This window comes from Phyllostomus hastatus, unplaced genomic scaffold (assembly GCF_019186645.2).
Source record: "Phyllostomus hastatus isolate PE091 unplaced genomic scaffold, TTU_PhHast_1.1 phas_contig_137, whole genome shotgun sequence".
Taxonomy (NCBI): Eukaryota; Metazoa; Chordata; class Mammalia; order Chiroptera; family Phyllostomidae; genus Phyllostomus; species Phyllostomus hastatus.
The window spans coordinates 17155520-17179934 of record NW_025333583.1 but is presented as its reverse complement, the minus strand read 5'-3'; the positions used below and the strand labels follow the sequence as shown (position 1 = coordinate 17179934).

The 24415-nt window shown below is 42.0% G+C and overlaps 1 protein-coding gene across 1 annotated transcript; it reads left to right on the top strand.

Annotated features, from left to right (window-relative positions):
- The first annotated feature begins 9373 nt into the window (after positions 1-9373).
- On the top strand, positions 9374-24406 carry CPO (carboxypeptidase O). The gene is made up of 9 exons (XM_045854750.1): positions 9374-9493; positions 13488-13587; positions 15072-15173; positions 16093-16197; positions 17090-17200; positions 18291-18381; positions 19515-19717; positions 23047-23131; positions 24006-24406. Exons 1-9 carry the CDS (start codon positions 9426-9428, stop codon positions 24266-24268), a joined length of 1128 nt encoding a protein of 375 aa, XP_045710706.1. The 5' UTR covers positions 9374-9425; the 3' UTR covers positions 24269-24406.
- The last annotated feature ends 9 nt before the right edge of the window (positions 24407-24415 follow it).

Genomic DNA, 24415 nt, shown 5'->3' with positions numbered 1-24415 from the left:
TACCCCAGCCAGGTTTCCCCAGTCGAATGCTACATCGCACGAGACTAAGTGAGCTGCGCCATTTCAGCACGATCCCGCACAGCGACTGAGTGCGGCAAGAAAGCGTGGATGCTGTGAAGCAGTCAGTTGTAAAACACGGTGAGTATCAATTATTAGCAGCACCCTCATTGCTGGGGAAAAGTCGTGAACAGAGTTCAGAAGTAAAATTGCAGTTTTCCCTCTGACTTGGGTACTTGGTTTTAAAGACGTAGAAGAAACACCCAAGTTTAACAGCAGTGCTGGGAACCAGGTCCACTTCTTCTCCAGCGAAGGGCTCCCGTCACACGTGCTCCCCAAAGAAGGCTGCGAGGCTGAGCTTCCCGCACCGCGCAACTGTGCTTGATCTGCTAATCAGACTCTTAGAAATAAGGCAACACACAAATCTTCAATCCACGTGCTCAACTCTAGCATCACCACATAACAGGTTTGGGGTACTTGACAATACCTTTTCCTGCACTTGCACAGTGCCTGTGGAAAGTGATTACATTTAGAATAGTTTAGCTTCATAAAAAATGGAACAAGTTAGAGGTAGAGCTGTAAAACATTCAGATATTTCAAAAGCAGTTTATAAAATATTGGTGAAATTGGTGACCAAAATAAAATTTCATGTTGTTGCTGAATCTCCCAGAATAAATCGAAACCTTTCCAGAGTAAAACTACAGCTTCAGAAAGAAGAAAGTTTTGGAGGTTCTTGGATGTAACATAAATTAACTAGCTTAATCTGCAACTTAAACTATGGGAAAGAGGATGGATATTGGTCAAGATGGGTCTGGTTCAAATCCCTTCCCTTGGTTGGGCAAATCCCATTGCCCGTTGGAATTTCAGTTCCTTCATGGCAAAAACAGGGATGAAAGTAACTACCATTCAGCGTCAATGGGAAAGTGACCCCAGGTATTACATAAGCAAGTACCTAAAGAACTTTCTGTTAGAACATGAGTTCCTTCTGTAATGTTTCTCCATCTCTTTCACAGACTTGAATGAGCTCCTTAGTTCACACTTCCTTTCCTTCCCAGCTTGCATGCTTGGTGATGACGACTTTCCAAGCAACATTAGAAGTTTGACCTCCTTATCAGTAAAAATGTGTGCAGATGTCTCAAAAGTCAGAGCTACTGCAGATAAAGCTTGGTTGCAGGCTTCACCTTGGTTACAGTTATTTGAAGGTACCATTAGCTGAATTTATCTTACTCAGATTCCTAACTAAGCGAAGCTTCTTACTTGGCTTTCATCTAGCCCTTCTATCTGTCCCAATAATCAGTAGACCAGAAATATACTGAGCGTTGTCAGAAAAAATTGTGAAGGGCTAAGTAATGGACCACAAACATTACAGGTCATCAGCAATGGGAAGTCTCAACCCTGTCTAGAGCACTACTCAGGGTAACCTCTGTCTTTCGTTGTCTTGGATCTGTTTGACAATTTTGTACATTGTAGAAAATAAGTAATAATCCAAATGACTCTCGTCCATAGAAATACAGATGAATGATGTTCAGTGGAATACAAGTGATGAATTTTGCATGTTTTTATAAATTCGTTTCAACATTCCTTGTCACCTATATATAGGACTTTGAATTCTTGTTTGAACTGGTTGTGACATCTAATTGGATCTCTCATTAATCAGTGCATTAAAAGAAAATCTTTGACTTCAACTCATTTTATATAAAGTCTTGATTTTGTGTTTTTTAAAAATTATCCTTTTCCAGTGTCTGTTGTTGGGAATCCCCAGCACTGGGCTGGAGGTGGGGGAGATAGGCCAACCTAACAGACACGAAATGCTTGCCAACTAAATGTGAAAGGACGGAGCAAGACGTAGGAATTGTAACAGTGACTTCAGATGGAGAGGAGATCAGGGCTGAAGTAGTTTCAGAGAAAAGCTATGACCTCAGAGCTAGTACTTCAGACAACCCAGATGGAATGGAGACAGAACTTGCTTTGAGGGGTAAGACACAACCTGAGGTAAGACATGGTGGGCCTCGGCATGGCCCGTTCAGAGAGATCCGCACTTGGACGCGGCCTGGATTAGAAAAATAACATTCAAGGCTCAATTTTATTTGGCATCCCCAAGATAACAGGCAATGGGTGCTAGAGTTTCAAAAACCTGAGTGCCCGTTTCACTCGACTGTGGCAAGATAAAAATGCTGATGTCCGGGCCTCCTGGTCCAAAGTTGTAATGTAATTGGTGTGGGGAGGCGCAGGAAAAACTCCCCAGGTGAGTCTAGAATGAGACCACGTTAGTGACCTATTGTGCTATGCAATTTACATGTGCTTGTTGACTTATTGTACCCCTCCTAGTAGCCTCATAAGGGAAGTATTTTCATCCTCAGTTTATAGAGGAAGAGGCAAAAGGCTCAGAGAGATGGACTGACTTGCCCGAGGTGCTTCTGTCACTTGCAGCTAGAAGAATGAGGGAAAGTTGTTGATTAGGAATGGGTGGTTTGTGGAGAGTTTCTAATGCCACTCTTACATAGTATAATTATGCATAGAGGCATAGAGTGCTCACTCATTCACCATATACTTACCACATATCTACTATGTGCCAGGCTCTGTTCTAGGGATTGGGAATCAATGCGATCATCAAGACAAAGTTTCTACCATCATTCTGACAAATGGAGAGAAAGCCAGTCCTCTCAGCGAGGAAGGCCCCGGGCTGAGAGGAGGGCAAATGCAGTAGGAACGTGGCGTTCCTCTTGGGTGCTGAGGAAATGCTAATAAAAGCCAATAGGACCACGTTGCTGTACACCTGAAAGTAATAATCCTGTGGAGAACTATAATCTAGTTACAGATCCTTGTTATTAGTGTCAGTGGTAATTACACCATATATTTGTGATGTTTTTTACACTCTTCAGAGGGATTTCACATACATGATTTCACTCAATATGCTCCACAGGTAGGAGGCCAGGCAGGTGTAACTGCTTTTGAAGAAAGACAGGTGAGGATTGCCCCAAATCACATGGCTGGTACATGGTGGGACCAGAATTGGAACCCAAGGCTTCTATTTCTAATTCAGCGCTCTGCACTTGGTCCATTTGATATTGCACCAGGGTTCTGACAATGACTGTAATAATCTACAATGATCTTGCTAAATATAGTACTCAGAAATGAGAAGGTGTAGGGCAAGGAAACTGGGCAAAATCCAGAGAAGGAAGCCTGTTCTAATTGCATTTTCTTTCCTTTACATACTTTTCCAGTTTTATCCAGCTGACATATATATAACTTGCATACGACGTTGTGTAAGGTTATGGTGAACGTGTTGATTTGATACATGTGTATATTGTAAAATGATTGTCACATGGCACCTCTATCATGTCACATAATTGCCTTTTTTATTTTTATTTTTTGGTGTGGTGAAAACACTCCAGATCTATTCTCTTAGCAGCTTTATAAAACACAGTATCATCAACTATAATCCCCATGGTGTACATTAGATCCCCAGAACTTATTCGTTTTTTAACTGGAAGTTTATTCTTTTGACCAACATCTCTCCAATATCCCCACCCCACCCCTTGGTAATCATTCTACTCTCTGTTTCTTGCAGTTTGGTTTATAGATTCCACATATAAGTGAGATCATTCTCTTTATCTCTCTGACTTACTTCATTTAGCATAATACCCTCAAGGTCTATCCACGTTGTGACAAGTGGCAGACTTCCTTCTTGGTTGTGGTTGAATAACATGCATCTACATATCTTCCTTATCCAGTCATCTGTTGACAGGCACTTAGGTTGTTCCTGATCTTTTGCCTTCCCTTGAAATTTCTTTGAGGGATTGACAGAAGCAGAGCCTCAGAATGATAATTCTCTTTACCAAGTTTTCTTATGGTGTTGAATCAGAAGTGTTCTTTTTGAAACCTAGAGGTTATCCAACTAGGAAAGAGAGGGGTAAGTATCCAAAGGGCTAATTCCCAAGTTAATTCCCTTTCCGTGCCTTGGTTCTATGCCTGCCTCCCCACTGCAGGCAGGTCGCTGGGGTTTCTGGAGGAAATCTAAGCTTCTCCCTGGTACCCCTCCAGTCTCCTCCCACCCGCACTCCTGGTGATAGAGAGCATGTATTTCTTCCCCGTTCCTCTTTCATCCTTGATGATCTATTATAAATAGAAGATACTTCTGCACCAAAAAAAATAAATAAAAGGAGCAAAGTTTATCATCTCCACAAAAGGTTGAGGACCCTGACATACTGTGAACATGCTATGCAGGGCAAACAAACAGATAGAAGACACTTTTTTTTTAAAGCCAACTAGCATGGCATGCTATTTAGCTAGTGTGTGATTTTTCTACAGTTTGAAACCCAGCTGCGTTTTGGAAACTGGTAAGTCCTGGACATGTAGGATTACCCCTGTTCTTCCAAAGTAATTTTTGTTTTTTGCATCTAATTATCCACAAAATCCAGAAAGATCCGTCTGACTTGAAGCCAACCATATTCACCCTATTTACTTATTTTCATTGGTTCTGGACTCCAGTTGGTATGTTGGTTGGATCGTCGAGTAGTAGATGCCAAGATGGCTCTGGAAGTGGAAGATACTTATAGGGGGTAGTCCTTGTGAAAGATGAAAGGGAGAGGAAGATAGAGGAGGCAAAGGGGACCTTCAGACCGTGACATGGGGCTTGACACCTGTTAAAGGGAGCGGGGAGAAGAGGACTGGGTAGGAAGAACCTCAGACCATGGTGCAGGTCCAACAAGGTTGCTCAGAGAAGAATCCTGCCGAGGTACAGTGATGAGTCCTTGTGCTCGACCAATTCTGTCCTCAGCCATTAGGGGACGTCTAGGTAGCCCCTAGTCTCAGCTTGAATATTGAGTCAGATTCTGAAGGCACCAACAGCCAGAGAAAGAATGTCATCAGTTTCTTTCCTGAAAGCAGATCTCAGTGGGCGCACTGCCCCAGCTGCCACAGCTCAGCGAAGGGAGCAGATGGTCGCAGGAAGCTAAGCGCCTACCTGTGTATGCGAGAGGCTAGCTCTAGCCAATGGGTTTGTGCCATCTGACAGGAGCAAGACGGAGATTCATGCATCCATCCATGCATCCAGAGATCCACTCGTTTATTGCCTTAGATAGTAGCTGCAATCTCTGGAGCTTCTTTCTGTCAGAACAAAAACCTGTTCTTGGTATTGCCTGAGAAACCAAATCAAGATTTTGACTGTTCTGCTACACAAGCCAGAATCTCTGAGTGACAATCAGCTTATATCTCCACCCAGTCTGCGGCCATCCATGCTTGTGGTCTTAAGTCAACCTGTTATACATCTGAGACCATGTTCTTCACCACACCCGAATTCCTGCTGTCTGACACATCTCTTCCTTGAGTTCTGTTGGCACTTTGCTCCCCTAGAAGGACTGTAATTCATGTCCCAGCTGTTTGACTCGGTGTTCCAGGTATAAAGGTACATGGAAGGTGATGAAGTTTATTGCAATGTCCTTGGGTTCAGGGTCAGTACAAACAGCTAAGGAGTAGCAGGGATGGTGAGCTGGTTTGGCTGTGTGCCTTCCAACTCAGAAGTCCCTGAAACTGTTCAGTTTCAAAATGACCCTGGCCTTTTGGTAATGTTTCACAGCAGCCTCTCTCCAACTAATATGGCAACTGGCCATGAGGAATCATGGGCATCATTTTGAGAGCACATTATTTTGGAGGATAAAGATGGTGGAATTGTCTAGGGCTTGGCAGGTAATTAAAAGAGGTTGATTTTTCAAACAAATATTCCTGCCAATTAGAATTTAATCTTCCTCTAAATCAGCAGTCTCTAAGGCCCATTTATTTCTTTCATCCTATTACCTACTCTAGCAAAAAACATGGGTCTCACCTTAATGGGAACCAATTCCCTTTTTTCCCCCCCTAGAACAATATTTACATGTTGGCAAGCCTTCTCCCATGTGGCTCAAAGAACCACATGTGTTTGTGGCATTCTCTCAAGTAGCTGAGAGAACGTAAAACTTGCAGTAATATTTTGGGGAGTAAATTTTATTGTTATGGCTTTAAAACACAATCAAATAAAAACAAGAATTCCATTAGTAGTTGATTATTGTAGTAATAGGGTTGAGAATAAATTTTACTGCTATAGGAACTATAAAACAGCAATAATAAAAAACACTATTATTGTGAATAAATTGTGTTGAGATGACTAACTAGAAAGCTATAAAACACAATGATAAGGAATAATCTAATCACCAGGAATGATGTGATAATAATTCACCCTTGTTAGTGAGGAGCTCATGGTTCCAGTTCACTGGCCCCGAGTCCTCTGGGTTACTGCTTGCATTCCATAAGGCTGCGGAAAGATAATCTTTGGATGGTGGGCTGGCAGGAGACCACGTATTATAGTGAAATTGGACATGGGGATTGAAGAATATCCAATTATCAGTGACTGTTAGAAAAATCCTGTGTTGTAATGCCAAATGTCCTCACAACATATTTAAAAAATGATTTGCAGCTTTCTACTAACAATTTGTAAGTATTATTTGACTGTGCATTTTCACATATTTATTTTTATTTATGTTCTTTTTCTTCAGAATAGCTACATGGGATTACATATCTGTTGGGAGGGAAGCCTATTGTAGTCTTGCTTTTTATTTAAACTACCCACACTCCCCTTTGCTCTGAGTCTATCTTGGCCCCATTCAGGAGCAGGAGAATGAAAACACCCTCAACTCCTGTGTTCCATTCATCTTCTATGGAGCCCTTGGCTCCATTAAAACCCTTGCTTCAGAGTTAAGAATAGTGAGAGGGACTGCTCTGTCCTGAAACTTGGGTAAAAGGAAGAGTGCCGTGGGTGTTGCATCTTACCCCTGTTCTAAACATCATCATAATGCGAATTCAAGATTTCCAAGTGACAGTATCCCAAGAGGACAAAGGAAGATCATAGTGATGCAGTTCCCTTTGAAATGTCATTAACTCATGCTGACAAAGTCTTCTACCCTCATTGCCTCCACTCTGTCACTTCCCTTTCCCTCATTAACCAGCTCCAGTCAGGCTTCCATCCCTGTCGCATGCCACATGCCACCTGCCACCTGCCACATGCCACATGCATGCTGACTTCAACTGCTGCTTTCAAGGTCTCCAGGGACCTCTGTACTGTGGCCGGTTGAGATCGCTAGTTATCAGTCATCCAACTCAACTTTGGGTCATTTCATCCCGTTAGTAACTCTCACTTTCTTCAAATGCTTTTCTCACTCGGCTTCTGAGGCACAATAGTCTCTCGTCTCCCCACCTACCTCACTGGCTGCTCTTTCTCAGTTTCCATGGTTCATTCCTCTCTTCCGCCAAGACCTCTACACGTTAGAACGACTCAGGGATCAGTCTTTGTTCTTTCCTTCTAAGTGAGCTCACACGCCAGATAAGCTCCATGTGGCTTTGAACACCATCTCTTACGTGCTGAAGTCACACATTTATGCACCTTGCTCCCGCTTCCCTCTGAGAGCCGGCCAGCTGTTGTGGCTGTCCTCGTGACAATCCTCTGGGTGTCTGATAAGCATCTCAACCTTATCAGGGCTCAAGAGAATTCCTGACTTTTCATGCACTTAAGCCTATTTACCCCTCGATTTTCCCCATTTCATAAAATGTCACCACAATTCACTCAACTTCTTAGCCCCCAAATCTAGGAGTTGTTCTCAAGTTTCCTAGTTTCCTCACACTTCATATTCATTCCATAAGCAAATTCAGTATGTCTGCATCTAAAATAAATTCTCAATGTGACCAAGTCTCAACATTTCACCATGACTGGTTGGCCTGAATCTCCATCATCTCTCCCCTGGAATGTTATCTTCCCAGCTGGTCTTTTAAAGAAAAGATTATATTTATTTATTTTTAAACAGAGGGGAAGGGAGGGAAAAGGAGAGGGAAAGAAACATCAATGTGTGGTTGCCTCTCATGTGCATCCCACTGGGGACCTGGCCCACAACCCAGGCATGTACCTTGACTGGGAATCGAACCGGTGACCCTTTAGTTCATAGGCTGGCACTCAATCCACTGAGCCACAACAGCCAACGCCCAGTTGGCTTTTCTGTTTCCATTCTTGTCCTCCTCTTGTCTTCTCTCTATCTAGCATCCAGCATAATCCTTTAAAATACAAATCCAAAACCTTTTCACTGATTTCCTAGAGTAAAATCCAAAATCTAGACTATGACCCATGGCTTCTGTAAGATCTGGCTCTTGTCTCTCTCCCTGGGTTCATCTTTCATCACTCTCTCTCTTGTTCCCACTTCACTCAAACACTGGCTTTCTTCCAGTTCCTTAATCACATTAAGCTCATTTCTTCCCTAGGATTCCTACAGATGCTTTCCCCTTTGCCGACAACTCTTTTTCTACAGCCTTTTGCTTTAATTACATCATTTAGAACTTAAATTAAAAATCATCATAGTCAGGAGAGACCGCTCTATCTCAGTATATTCTGGGCCCACAAACACCCCCTATCACCTTAATTTGATTCCTTCTACTTAAAATTATATTATTTTTTGTATAGTTGTTTATTGTTCTCTCCACTCTACTGTGAGTTTCATCACAGCTGAGATTCTGTTTGCCTCATTCATCTTAGTATGTATTCATCTTCATACAAGTGCCTGGTATAGAGTAAGTACCCATTGCATTTTTGTAGGATGAGTGGATAGATGAATGAATGAATGAATGATTATAGGGCAAAGAATTTAGACTGGACCATCAAATGCCAAGGACTCTGTTCAAATCCTTGCCTTCTCTGCATCAACTTTTGTATTGGTCAATTAGACTTTCAGTAGTAATTCTAACCTGAGCCTTTCCTTTTGCTGGTCACTGTTTGAGATTCAGGGATATCCTGGGTTTTTCCAACTATGTGGTGGGTTGTCTGATAGAGTCTTTCATGTGGGAGGAGTGTGTGGGAAAATCCACATGAGAAAGGATTTTAAAAGTTTTCACTGCACCTATTTGGAGATGCATGGTTTTGTTTGAAAAGCTGGTAATGTGGTCTCTCCGAACAAGAGAAGGCATTTGATCCCAAATAAAGTCTTAGATTCAGAGGGGAATTGAGATCTTGAATAATAATCATATTCACCATGACCAGAGCAGAAGACACATGACCTATTATGTCCAGCGAACTTGTGGAGCGAACAGTGGGAGTGGTCAGCTCCTGAGTACAGGTGATGTGGATTCCTAGAAACAGAGAAGGAACTCGTTTCTGGTGGAGCCAAGGGCTTGTGTAAGTTCGGCTTTATAGGAGAAATGAAAAATCAGATGGTAGAATCCAATGGTAGAAAAGCTGTTTGAGGACATGATGGAGTTAATGAAGCCACTGCTCACGTGTGATTCTGCTGGGACATCCACTGATTGGCTTATCTTATCTTTATTGCGGGAGCCAACCCCTGGGTGCATTCCCAGAGACACTTCATCCATTGACCTGCAGGATAGGCCCAGGACTCCCTGGCCCTGTCTGCAGGAGAATGAAGCCTCTGCTTGGGACCCTTTGCCTCTTGGGGATGCTGGTCCACAGCGGGCTGGGACATCATAGGTGAGTGGGCAGTGGGAAGAGGGGCTGACTGTCATGATTTAGGTTGTCCAAATGGGAAAGTTTTCTCAAGATAAATGCAGGGGAGGGGGTTCCTCTATTCTTATCCCCACACACTACTGTAAGATGAGAACAAGGAAGATCACTGAACTCTTATCATTAAACATTACTCAAATAATCTTTGAATAGATGAGTATCTAATAAACATGTTCTGCCACCATATATGATAAATACCAATAGAAATGTTATATTTTGTGATTGAAAAAGGAAATTACAGTAAAAATTCTGTCCCTCATTTATATTGTTTCTTATTAGTAAATCACATTATTCTAATTATCAGGAAAAAATGCTTAAAGTATCTAAAAACACCAAATAATATCACAAAGAGGCAATTACTGTTAACATTTCTAAATAGCTACCTAGCCAGCTAATTATGTATATAGTACTCTGGCCAAAAATTTCCAGTTAAATTATGTGATAAAACTTTTTCTATGACATTGATAATTCATTTATGACACATTATTGTTACTTGAAGGAGCATTTATTTGATTTCTACTTTGTCATTTTCACAAATAATACCATGATAAGCATCCAGCTACAGTAATATTTTTTGCAAAGTTTTGATTATTTTCTTAATATAAGTGATGAAAATTGTAATTCCTGGGCCAGGAACTGAGAAAATTTTAAGAATCTTGCTGCACATTGCCAAATTGCCCTCTAGAAAAGGCGTGTCCATCTATACTTCCAATGACAGTGTATAAATGTTACGTGTTTGCCAATTTAGTAAGTGAAAAATACCAACAGATGACTTATTTTGCATTTTGCTGATTTCTAATAAGGTTAAACATTTTGTCTTGTTTATTACTCATTTTACTAGTTTATCAGTTGTACATTCATGTCATTTGCCAATTTTTGTGTTCTTCCCGTATTCATAATGAATTATTACTTAAAACTCTGAATATGTGTCTCTCTCTGTGTATAGTGTAGTTACCATATAAAGTATCTCTTCTGTTGTTCATATGTAACTCAATATTTTGCTCATTTGATACATCTCATCAAGCATATGTAGTTACAAAGTATTTCCTCTTTTTCTTCAGGTTAAAAGAATCTTGCAATTAACTGCTCTCACAGAGCAAGATTTTTTGCCCACACCTCTGTGTGACCTGAACATGCCCTTAGCTTCACAGATGGTCTGATGTCAGATACGTAAAGAAAGCCCAGGATTTTTTTGTGATGTCAAAACCTGTTTGAACATCACCTTCTTAGTTTTTCCCATTAGTTTACTTGGTTTTATACAAATACTACATTTATCTTCCCTGATAAAACTATTCATTTATAAACTAGAGACAAAGACTCTTATAGTGTCCAAAAGGCTTTGATTGGAAAAAAATGTCATCCTCTTTAAAAATATCAAGAGTCTTAAAACTTACACATTTTTTGACCTAGTATTCCTGTTTCTGGAAATCTAGACTAAAAACAATAAATAAAATTATGGAAAGAATCTATGCACTGAGATGCAGCCTCACTGATGACATAAATATTATATTAAATATTACAATGTTTGGAAACAACCTAAAATTACCATATTAGGTTGTGTAAATACTGACATATATATTAATGGAATATTATTTATCCTTTAAAATAATGATTATGATAAAATTTTAATAGCATGGGAAAATACATGTTTTGTGCTAAAGGAAAGATGTGGGATACAAAATGTAATGGCACACTTAGAAATGGCACACATACAAGAAAAACTATGTACCAACGTGCTAATTGTTATCTTTGTTGGTGATTTTTTCCTTTCCCTCAACTAACTATTCTTCATTTTGCAAATATTCTACAATGAAGATGCATTGAAACTTTTATTTAAAATAATGACTGCCATGCCCAGGTTAAATTGCAGAAGTGATTCAGCTCAGGCAGTGGAACTCCATGAAGACAGGGTCCATTGGAGAGCCCTGGGACTGCGCCTGAGGAGAACTCTTCCCACCTGCTAGCCCTGATCCTAATTGGCTGTTTTCATTTTATTACCATTTACTGATATACAATAATGTCCATTTTTATATGGCTCTTACCGACTCAAAATGTAAATTAGCTGTCATTTTTATATTGTTTACTCACTAGGAGTTGTGTAACGATAGTGGAGAAAATCAGTTAAAAGAGATCACAAGTTTTGTAATCTTTCTCGTAAAGTGGACTCATATCTATCGCCTACTCCCAATTACAGTGTAATTCTGTAGAATCATTTGGGACTTAGCAGGATGAATCAGATGCCTTGAAAGTGTTCATTCTCTTTAACTTACTAATTCTTCTTCCTGGAATATAACTCAAGGAAATAATCAGAAGTGAGTACAAAGATTTATGCAAAAAATAATTAAGTCCAGAATTATTTAAAATAGCAAAAAAAAAACAAACCCAAAGATGAAAAAGGAAAATAGCTTTAATATCCAGCACAGGTGATAATATTTAAATAAATGATACTATGTAATATATACTTACAATTAAATATTAGTCAGTCATTAAATATAATGTTTATAAAGAGTTTTTATGGCTTTGATGAAATGTCTCTGGTAGAATACAGAATATGAAGGAGTTAATACAAAATTAAATACAGATATAATCTGTACTGTTTAAGAAAAAAAAATATGCACAGACAAAAGACTGACAGGAAACAGGCCAAAATACCAACAATGGTTAACTCAGGAAGGTGAGATTATTGATTATTTCTTTTCTCTTTCCTATTTTCTCCTCTCTGTACTTTTTAAACTTTCTGATATATGCATGTTAATTTTGTAAGCAGGGGAAAAAATTTTGAAAATATTTTGTTGTCATGAAATACTTATGAAACGATTTCTTACTAAGTATGTAAAACACAAATTTTGCCTCAGTATTCATTAGGGTTTTATTTTGCTTCTGCACACATCAAAATTTCATCAATCTTTGATCTTATTTATTAATAATGTACCCTAAAGGATCATTTTCTCTGTTAGACATTTTATGTATTCTTATTCTAAAAGAAAAGCCAAAGTATAATAATCTTTTCATTTGATCAGTGACATGAGACTAGTGATACATTAGCAGACAAGCTACTTTTCCCTCCTTCTCTCCCTGCATTCGGCAGCAGCCGAGAAACTGCACCGAAACAGGGACCTGCCTTCTCTAAGGATATGGTTTAAACATTGCCTGAACTGAGTACCCGGATGTGTGCAGGTTAAGTGTTATGTCTGACTTCATGTGACAGAGATCAGCACTTTTAATGTCAGGAGTTTTCATTCAAATTCCAGACTGTTCACTTTTTTTTTTTGCATGGGACATAGATGCAGTCATTCAACACGGGCTCAGGAGACAACACACTCACACACCTTGCAGCCCTCCAGCCCTGCTCCTCCGTGTACCCATTTCCCACCACCAAGAAGGGAACTGGGATAAGGAGAGGCCCAAGCATTCGCTGACCTAATGAAGGAGGGAACAGGGCTGCTCCAACAGTGACCATGGCTGGTCCCAGCCCTGTTGTGACAGCATCTCCCAGGATCTCACCTCCTGGCAGGGCGTGACAGGCAGGACTCTGGTGCTGGTGCGAGGAATGAGGAAGAAGGGAGGGCGGAAAGGACATCCTTCTCATTGGCTGCCCCCTCTCCTCTCACATTCCAAAGACGCAGTGAAATCATTTCCTAGTGACCTTACAATGTAAATATTCATTTTGCTCTTTGTAGCCCAAATCAGAGAGACAACATTTTTACACATGGACTGATAAATGTTTTATGCCTCTTTTCTGGGTTATAATAAAAGTGTAATTTAGCCTGTGTAACAAAATCTTCAGAAAAAAAAAAAGAAAGAATAACCTGGGAGAAGAGTATTCACCTGAAGGAGATAAATGGCTTTTATCCTCTAGGTGTTGAGCATACGGCTTTCCGCTACCGTCCACATCCACCTTCCCACCCTCCTGACACCCCAGTTTCTTCCCGGCCTTTTGTCTGACTTCCTGCCTTTGCAGATCACCGGTGCAACAGACACAAAAGCTTGTGGACAAGACAGTGACTCCATGGAGGAGCCTGGAGACCTATTCTTATAACAAGTACCACCGCATGGAGGAGGTGAGTGAGAATACATGGTGAGGGGTGGTGGTGGGCACCACTTACTGTAGACCGTGTGGGGACGGTTCACTGTTACTATCCATCCACCCGAGAGGCTCAAAATATGAGGTGGAGATTTGCCTGGTCACTGAGGTCAAGAATTCCCAAACATTACCCTTCCTACCCCTGAGCAGCACCACTGGAGCTACAGATGCTGGTGCTATGAAATAAGAAAATGCAAACCAACAACACAAAGAAGAAAAGAACACTCTAACTAGTCATGCTAGTGTGAACATGGACCAGAATTAACCTTTACTCTTGTTTATCAAGTTCTTAGCCAGTTTAAGCAGGGCACGGCCAGTGTGTACATGGGTGTGTGAGGTGGGGAGGAGAAACCTTCTGACTCAATCACATTTCGCTGAAAACGTGATATTTCTTGTAGGATGCATGCAAGAGACAGCCTCAGCACTTCTCAAGGGAAAAACAATTTTTTTCAAAGAAATATTTGTATTGCTACTAAGATATGTTTGGTGATTTCTAGAACTAATTACAATAAAAAATTAAATTAAGTACTATATATGCAAATAAGTAGGTGTGAGTGGGTGCATGTGTGACATTATGCAAAACTATTTGAAGTGAACATTTTTTAAAATAGAATTGCTGGTTTAAAGAGTATACACATCTAAATTATTTATATAAATGTACACGTTGCCTTCCAAACAGGATTTACCAGTTATTCTCAATATTGGGGAACATGTTAATATTTTCCAGAATTATTTTCAAATAGTACAAGGAAGATTTGAAAGTATGGGAGGCATCCCATCACATCCTGACCGCTATGTGATGTCTTATGTTCATGAACTCCCTCATCCCAGCCACTCTCTCAGAGCCCCACGTTACTGACTTGTAGGCAAAAATGTAAGACCCTGCTTTTCTAAGCCTGGTGTGAGCCTTGCAATTAAATCAGCATCTATTCGGGTCTGCCCGGTTTAATCAAAATGATTGACTGGAGCTTGATTTAAGCGTCTGTTGGCATATTCTATGAAGGGCTTACCCACCTTTCCTCTAAACTTGGAACCACGGACGTTAGCAAAAAAATATTGTTGAGATTCATAAAGATGGAAGGAGATCCCATAAAACAAGCCTTCATTAAATTTCTGGCATGACTGGGTGTCACATGGAAGCTAAGCCTGGTGGCCTTTTGAAGGATGTATTGTGTAATGTTTCTGAAGTGTGATCAGTGGAAATTGTTAATTCTCAGTAACTTCTCTGTAAAGATAGACAAGGTGTCCTAAGACTTATGGCAGAGTCGATCTGTAGAGAAAATGGGAGAGGGGGGGTAATAATTCATTGGTTTCATGTTCTAGCTTGTTTAGCACACAGCTGTTGTAACACAGAGCAAAGAGTACAGAGTTCATTATCTTAATGAAAGAAGCAGTTATCTTAATTAGAGGCGAGCAAACAATCTTCTGATGGATAACTGCGGTCCTCCCTGGCTATTTCAGATCTATCAGTGGATGAGCCAGATAAGCGAGAAGTACCCAGATGTGGTGACACAGCGTTTCCTAGGAATGACCTACGAGACTCGGCCCATGTATTATTTGAAGGTGAGTGAGGAGGCTGAGAGTTGCCTTTCTGGGGAAGAGGGCTTTCTCTCACCCACGGTATTTGTTTGCTATTCAGGGGCTTGAGTAGAAATGTAGACAAAATTAAAAGAGGCGGTGCAAAAATACTAACACACACACAAACAAACAAAAAAACACCCCTGCCTTTTCTACCCCCAAATGGGCTTTTAAAATTCAAAACTTATAAAGGGTTATATGTTAATCATCTGGGTGAAATCAAGGTCTAGAGTAAAGAGAATTTGGAATAGCTGGGCAGGACCATGGAGGTTGGACTTAAAAACAGAAAGGCCTGGAAACAGAAGAGTTTATACCTTTGTTGCCTCCACACTGGGCCTCCCTCCTTCCCGCTGAGACTGAGGAACTTAGAATCATGAATGATGGCGCTGGACAGGACCTTAGACATTTTGACTCAGTGGCTGGCCCTGTGAGGTCTGGGTGCCTCCGCTGTTCACACAGAGATGAGAGAGGACAGACTGTGTCAGGGAAAATCTCCCACTCATGCATCAGTCACAGCCCATTCATTTTTCAGTTCTTTCATGGTGTGGTTAAGGAAACCAAGACCCAGAGAAGTGAAGTAACTTATACAAGGTCACACAGCCAAATAATAGCATAGCTGTGGGGATAACCCAATCTCCAGTTTCCCTTCATGGCTTTTGGTGGGGGCATGGGGAGTCAGCCTGTGGTCCTAAGCACAACAGCTGGGACCACTCATAGGAGAACAAGAGTAGCTGAGGGAGGGTCATATTGGTGTGTATCTCTGCCAGCATCCTTGCCTCATGCTTGAAACCACCCAGTGGAGTAAGGAAGGGACCTCTAGGGAAAGAAAAAGCCTGATAACTTTGCACAGTGGCTTACAATAATAAGTGCGTGCTTGGTAATGGAGCACAGATGTTCCCTCCAGATCAGCCAACCATCCGACAACACCAAGAAGATCATTTGGATGGACTGTGGAATTCACGCCAGGGAATGGATTGCCCCTGCTTTCTGCCAGTGGTTTGTGAAAGAAGTAAGTGTCTTCAGCTTCCTCGTAATGGTTAACCACAAATCACCTGTCACGTCTTGGTCGTGGAGGAAGGCTGCTTCATTGACATGTTGGCATGGCAACTCTCTACTGAGCTACTCCTCCTCCCCAAGGGAAATGGAATTAATAAGTATCTTCACTGAACTGTGAGGTATTCTGATCTCTTCCCAGTGCTTTCAAAATTATTTTTAGTGGAAGACAACCATATCCTAATGTAAAAGAAAATACGTCTTGGAGGTCAGAGATGAGTGAACCCTGGCTCCGCCTCTTTCAAATAGTCTTGAGCAAATTTTCTAACACTAAGAGCCCTAGTATTTCACCTGTAAAAGGAGTAGAAAATGACCACTTCAGAGGTCTGTTGTGTGGATTAAGAGATTACCATATGGAAAATACATAGCACAATGAATTTTTGCAAATGACCTATCTCCTTCCCTTGAGGGAACAAGAAACCTTTAAAAGTAAAATATTTTTGTGTGTCAGTCCTTTCAGAAACCCAAACATAAGGAACTGAACCCACAAAGAGTAGTTCTCAAGTGGTTCCTGGAAGCATCAATGTAACTGGGATCTTGTTAAAAATGCCGGTTGTCAGGCTCCACCTCACCACCTCAGACCTAGTGAATTAGGGGTGGGGGAGTTGGGGGGGTGGGCTGGAGCCAGGCAATCTGTACTACAACAAGTCCTGCAGGAGATTTTGATGCATCCTGAAGTTTGAGAATTGTCACCTTAGCCAAGAGGCACCTGAGGTGGGTTGGAGGGTGGGGGATGGAGGGTGGAGGCTGTGGTCATCCCTTAGGAGGAAATGAAATCATTTAAAAATTAAGGCAAGAAAAGACCTCTTCCCAGGATGATTCCAACTGGTTCTCTCTTAAATGTCCAGATTCTACAAAACTATCGAGACAACTCAAGGATAAGAAGGCTCCTTACGTACCTGGACTTCTATGTGCTTCCGGTTCTTAACATAGATGGCTATATTTATACTTGGACAACTGTGAGTACATTGAACTTGGTTCTGGGATGACGCCATAGACTAGATCTTGACTGCAGTTCATTTTTCCTGACCTCAGTCATAGCAGCTATAAAATGTTTTGTGGTCACGTAAAAAAGAAATCCTATTTGGGATAAAACTCAACCTAACATATTTAAGCCAACAATTTGAGTTCAGTATTGAAGAGGCCTTTTTAGAGTTGAAGTCCAGCACATTTGTGCCTTATTTTGTTTTTGACATGTTCCCAGCTTTCCAGACAAACATGTTTTCTCCAGCTGCATCTCCTTAAAGTTTGTGGGTTGCCTGCCACCTGCTCAGGAATATATATGTGTAAAATTCCTACATCTCCCCGTGTCCACCTCCAGGAGCACGAGGGACCCACATGATGGATACATACAAACCCAGCCTTCGTTTGTCATTGGATCGTTCACATAGGGAGCACACATCTCCTAAAGCTTTTCATTTAGCAAACAATTCCCCCTCGTGAGTGTTTCTAAATCATGTAACCCCACAAATAAGAGCCCGTGTTTCCACAGAGTATTCATTCCTCCCCCTCCCCCAGCACTCCGCCTCACCCAAGGACCTTCATGGGACCCCCTAGCTCTGCAACAGCCTTTTGCCCAGCACACAAATGCAGTCCCTCCCTCTGCGCATGTCTGGCGAAACCTGTCTTTATCCTCATCTCCACGCATCAGTCTTCTGCTTCCAGAGTGGTGCAGAGACTGTCCCTGATGCATCTGGAACAGCCTCGTTCCATCTGCCAAGCTATTTCCCTTTCATCCTGTATCACTTGGACCTAAAAAATGGTTCTCTGAAGCTTTCCCTGATCACATCCACCAGGCACTGCTAATCTGCTCGAGAAAAAAAGCCAGACTACTTCCCCCAATATGAGGGCTTACATTGCTTCTGTGACTGGAGGTTGGTAGACTGTCTGCAAGACTAAAAAGTACATGCACAACCTTCATCGTGTTAAGGGCAAGTTCTTCTAGACAATCCTAAGAATGTTTTTTTATACCTGAGGAGCACCCATCACTCCTAACACTGTGATTTATGAGACCTTAGAATGGCAACACCCCTGTGTTCCCCTGCGCAGGACCGGCTTTGGAGGAAGTCCCGTTCATCCCATGATGATGGTGCATGTTTTGGGACAGATCTCAATCGAAATTTCAACTCATCCTGGTGTAGTAAGTACAAGTTTAGTAGATAAATTGATGGGGGGCGGGGGGGGGGGGGCGGGGGGACATGGAGCTGAAAAGCCAGAAAAGAGGTGAATTACTAGAGATACAACTTTTGAAAATAAACATCTGATTTTGTACAGCTGGCTGGGGTTCCTGGCCTGTGTGTTCCCTCTAAAGGGACGGTATTAAAAAGCAGCAACACGCAAGTGCAGGAGTCTCTTCAAGGGAGGCTGGCTCAGCTAGGGCCAAGAAGGCCTAAGCCAGTGTGAACATGTTTGAAATGCATCAGTTTGTCCTGAAATATATGAATTATCACAAAAAAGAAGAAAAACCAGAGAATTCTCCCTGCACACTATTTCACAGCAGGGGGGCAGAGGTGAACACGGCAAACACAGTCTTTTCCTCAATGTGCGCAGGGAACTGGAAGGAAATGAAGAAGTAGGAATGGCTAAGAGCAGTCTGGTTAAAAACCAGACGGCAAGGGTTAAATTTCAGATGTACAGGCCGTGTGATCTTGGAAAAATTACTTCGCTTCCCCATTTTCATTTTCTTTCATTTAAAACATGGGCCCATAGTGATACCATCTTCCCAGGAGGTTGTTGTGGGGATTCAACAAGATGCCACGTAGGAGGGGCTGACCACAGTGCCCAGTGTGTAACCAGGGGCTCAACTGGTGGGCCCTCTGTTATTGTGAGGAGGACAGGTGACTTCAGTACTTGCAAAAGAGCTGTAAGGAGACTCAAACCAGTAAGACAGCGATAGAGACACTGAGGCCAGGAAGACTTCGTTGGAGTCTGACATTAGGAGCCTGAGAACTGTTTCCCAGCTATTTGTTTCATGGCCCACCACAAGCTCAAGTTAAAGATGACCGAAAATGCCATTCCATTTTACACCTTCCTTCCTGGGCCATGTAAGCCCTGGAATTCATTCCCAAACTTGAACATCAGCCCTTCCGCCTTTCTGAGTTCCCCCTCGAATGACGACCCAAGTTGACTCACGTATCCAGAACTAACTTCAAGACAAGCGAGGTTAAGCCCCAGCCCCACCCCCAGTGGCCTTGAGTGAGGATGACTCCTTCCCCTGTGTCAGTCCCCCACTGAGATCATGGTGCCTTCTCGGCTGCTTCCTGTGTGTTCCAGGTATCGGCGCATCTAAAAACTGCCTCGATGAAACATTCTGCGGGGCCGGCCCTGTGTCGGAACCTGAGACGAAAGCTGTTTCCAGCCTCATAGAGAGCAAGAAAGAGGACATTCTCTGCTTCCTGACCATACACTCTTATGGGCAGCTCATTCTCACGCCTTATGGCTACACAAAAAATAAATCAAGTAACCATGAGGAACTGGTAAGACCAGAGCACCCAAGGCTTTAGGGAAGGCTCAATAGGATCCCAGCTTTCCTTTCCCTGATTTCCATTCCCCAGATTTTTGGCCCCAGCCCTGCTTTTGTTCTCAGTTCTTCTTTTGTATTTCTCCCGCTTTTTGCACCTTGCCAGCCACCTGCTGGGAAGGTTGCAGGTTAAATGCTGCTTTACCTACATTAATTAACTACCTGTTTCATAAAATGTCAAGTTGGGAGACATCTTAGGTATTCATCTATAATATAAATGAGATGATTATGTTAATAATCTGCAGGAACGTGCTCTCATTTTTGTAAATTCTCTTGAAGCTCCGTTCAGCAATTATAGCTTTTGAACCGTGCGTTAAAGAACCTGCCAGCTGTTAGTGGAAATCGGCATATCTAATATAACACGGCTAAATCATATCTGCTCTCTTCTCTGCTAAACACAATGCTTTATTTTCTTCCAAATGCTGCCTTTAGTATTTGCTAGGAGTGTTTGTAAGGGGAAATGCCAGCGAAACCCAAGGCTGGACAGGGAAAGTGACCCTCGTCTCATCCGGGTCCTTCCCTGAAGCTGTGTTTAGCTTGCTCATCGTGGGCAGAGTTGCTGGAAAGGACCAGGCTCCCTGCCCTTGTGTGAACTGAAGAGCAGCAGGCACACATCAAAGGGAGAGTAAATTTAGGGCTGTAATATTTGTATCTTTTTTAAAAAAATACCCTTTCAACTTTTAATTGTAATAAAACATATATAACATAAAATCTACCATCTTAACTACTCTTAAGCAGACTGTTCAGAATATTCACATTATTATGCAACCAATCTCTGAGACTTTTTTATCTTGCATAATGGAAGCTCTGTACCCACTAAACCACAATCCCTGTCCCCCTGCCCCTGGAAATAGCCATTCTGTTTTCTTTTTCTATGAGTTCGGCTGCTCGCGATGCCTCGTGTCAGTGGGACCACACAGCAGCTGTCTTTTCGTGACTGGTTCATCTCACTTAGCATAAGGTTCTCAAGGTTCATTCATGTTGTACTATGTCAGAAGTTCCTTCCATTTTAAGGGTAAATAACGTTACATTGTATGTAGAGAGCACATTTCCTTTGTTATCTATCAATGGGCATTTGACTTGTTCCCACCTTTTGGCCATTTCAAAAAATGCTGCTGTGGACGTAGGTGTACACTATCTCCCGAGATCCCACTTTTAATTCTTATGAGTATATAAGCAAAAGTGGATGCATCATATGGCCATTCTATTTTTAATTTTTCAAGGAACCACCAAACTGCTTTTGAAGGCAGTTGCACCATCTTTTAATTTCCAACAGTGTGCAAGGGTTCCAATTTTTCCACATTCTGACCATCACTTGTTATTTTATGCTTTTATTTTTTAAAAGAAACTCTTCATTATCAACACCTGCTGGGATGGATGAGACTGACTTTACTCTGTTCTTAAGGTCACAGAGGCTGGGGACCCACAGGCTCTCTGGCCCATCCTGCCCCTCTTCCACTGGAGGGGGGCCCATAAAACACACGTCTGGACACAAAACGGAAAAGCACCACAGAGATTTGCTGAAGGTGGTCTTTTCCCAGTAGTCAAAAATATGTAGTGGTACCCTCACTCTCTTGCAAAGTTTTTGGACATGTGTACTACATGATCATTTTGCAAGATATGTGAAATAACTAATATTTGCCTTGGACTTTGTAATTTACAAGAGGATTTTACAGTCATTATGTCATCTGACCCTCGTGACAATACAACAAGCTCCCTTTGGAGATGTAGAAATCGAGACCTTGAGTTTTCTACATCACCAGAGCTCTTGTGGACAGTGAATGGTGGAGCCGGGGTGGAACCGATACCTTCAGACTCCAGGGGTTACATTCATCGGACCACCTCACACTGGCTCAGGGGGTGTTTACACCTTCTGGGAACGGTCATCAGTCTTGATGCTCATTGCACTGTGTCCTAGTTCCCCTCATTTCTTAGCCCTGGAAGTTCCATTTCTTCATTTAAAAAGTCTGCAGAAACAGAGATTTCAGCTGACAGACCCAGAACCCTCCTTATTCTTTGGTTTGTGATATTTGTCACAGATATTTACTTCCTACTTAATGGGATCTGTGACAAACATACATGAACCACCAAAGACAGGCCATTGTAGATCTTTGATTGGACTGGCTCTCCACTAGCAGAAAAAAGAGGCCCAAATATTCCAGTATTTTTCTAGGGAATTTCATTCCCTTCTTGGTTCAGCAACACATATACTATGTGACCATTTTGCAAGATTGAAAGGTTAGAGAGTCTTCTGCTGATAATTGGCCATCTGGGTAGAGGCCGCTGGCCACAGGCCAGAGGGGGCAAGAAGGCAGGAGAGGCCTGGAGCTGTGACATCACCGTTATTGGAAGTTATTGGAAGGTAACTAAGATGGGAATGACAGACAAACTTTTAGTATTATAGGCAGCAATTGGCAAACTGAATTGAGAAAGATTCTTTAATTCGGTGTCTCTTACAGTCTCAGGTACTGAAGAGTTAGCATAAACAGTCATTTCAAGAATTTTCAACACAAAGACGGTAAAAATGATCCCGCCTGGTCTGAACCTAACTGAAGCCAGCTAGCAGTGGTTTTAGTTCTCGGGGGTGAGCTTTGATAGAGCGCACAAAGACACAGTCGAGCGAACTCTGCAAGGAGGTTTCCATTTCTAGTGTTATTTACAACCACTGAGTCTGGTAATTAATCTCTATGTATTTACAAAACCATACATGTGTAGAAATCATGATAAATATTGTGCTGTGTGACAGACAACTTGGCAATCACTGTGCAGGGGAAACATAACTATATATAGCCTTGTTCTAAACAGCTCTGAAATTGGAATAGCTGTAAGAATTCTAATGTTTTAGGGGCTCAGATTCTTTCCATTTGAATTCTTCCCATATCAGCCTCATATCCCATCCCAGGCTCCCTCCTCCTGTACACAGGCCAGGGCTGTAACCCACCACCTTAGAAGGTGACAATAGTCCATTTCAGAGGTGATGAGACTGAAATAGGGTGACAGCCCTGGAACTACAACTTGCTAACTATTTGAAAGAAGAAGAATCAAAGATGATTTTTCATTTTCTGGAGGAACATGATAAGCCAGAAATGTGAAAATCCCACATTTACTGAGTTTGAGTGTGTTGAGTCTGAAGTATCAGCGGGCTACCTTGGTATAGATGTCCAACAGGAAGTGCAAAAGCTGGTCTGGAACTCCTAAGATGGATTTGGACAAAATACCAGTCCCTCTGGATTGCTGGTTTTATTTTTAACACCAGATATCTGTCTCTGCATTTCCCACCTCCAGATCCAAGTTGGACAGAAGGCAGCAAATGCACTGAAAGCAAAGCATGGAACCAATTATAGAGTTGGAGCGAGTGCAGATATTTTATGTAAGTATCTTTTTTTCACCTCTTCAATAGTATCCAAGGCACCAAAGAAGTCAGTGAACTTTGGGGAGGGGGGTGGGCAGGAAAGGGAGAAGAGAGTTCCCGGGATCAACAGGAAGTTTTACAAATCAAAATGGCCGTAGATAAAAGGGAGTCTGTACGAATCCAGAGTTATGCTCTCCAGGGATAAGGTGTGAGCTCAAAGAAAAAATTAGTACACTGGCTAAGATCAGAACTCCCTCTGGCTTCACTTAAAAAGAGCTGGCAGGGAGAAGGCACAAGGGTTAAAGTGAAGGACGTTTTCCAATGAGCTTTGTGGTCTGTTGATTCAGTTCCCAAAGAACCCATCAGGCTCATCAAACAGAGCAGGTGAGGCTTGGAGAAAAGATCTAAAAAAGAAAAGGAAAAGACGTAATTTAGTTGGAAGAAGTGCACACTCCTTTTCCTCAACACCTATCACCATTTCCTCCACCCACCAGATGACCACCTAGATAGTATTTACATGATATTTTTCCCAATGGCCATTTTGTTTCTGTTCCTTTATATGTCAATTTACTCTTGTCTTAAAATACTAGATTTTCCAGGCTTTGATTCAGCTGAGAAACTTTACCTAAACCTCTGCTATGTGCCAGGCATAATCCTAGGTGCTGTGGGGGTAGAGGGGCCTGGCAGAGGGAGACAGAGAGGCCAGACGAGAGCCATTCCCACCCTCCAGGGGCTTCACATCAAGGAGAGGGAGGAGACAGCTAGCCGTGAGACCGTAACGTGAAGGAGTTGTTTATTTCTCTGGATTGAACCTGTACTCCTGGAATGGCTGACAGAACTCTGTGCTTTCACTATACAATTTCTAACTCTGCCTTCATGGTTTCATTGGTAGATGCCCTCTCAGGGTCTTCAAGAGACTGGGCTAAGGACATTGGGATCCCCTTCGCATACACCTTTGAGCTGAGGGACAATGGTACATATCAGTTTGTTCTGCCCGAAGATCAGATTCAGGACACCTGCGAGGAGACCATGGAGGCTGTGCTTTCCATCATGGATGATGTGTATGCCAAATACTGGCACTCAAACAGCACTCGGAGGGTGACGTCTACCACTGTGGTGCTGAGCCTGCTAGTGCCCTTCATGTCTCTTTTCTGAGTCCACCCCACCCAGGCCCGCTCAGCCCCAACGGCATGATGTACTTGCAGAGAAGGTGTTTCTCTGTGGTCATAGAGGAAATAAATAATGTAAATAAAAATACCATTTCAATAAAGATAAATCGTGTTTGAATTGTAATGTTTGTTT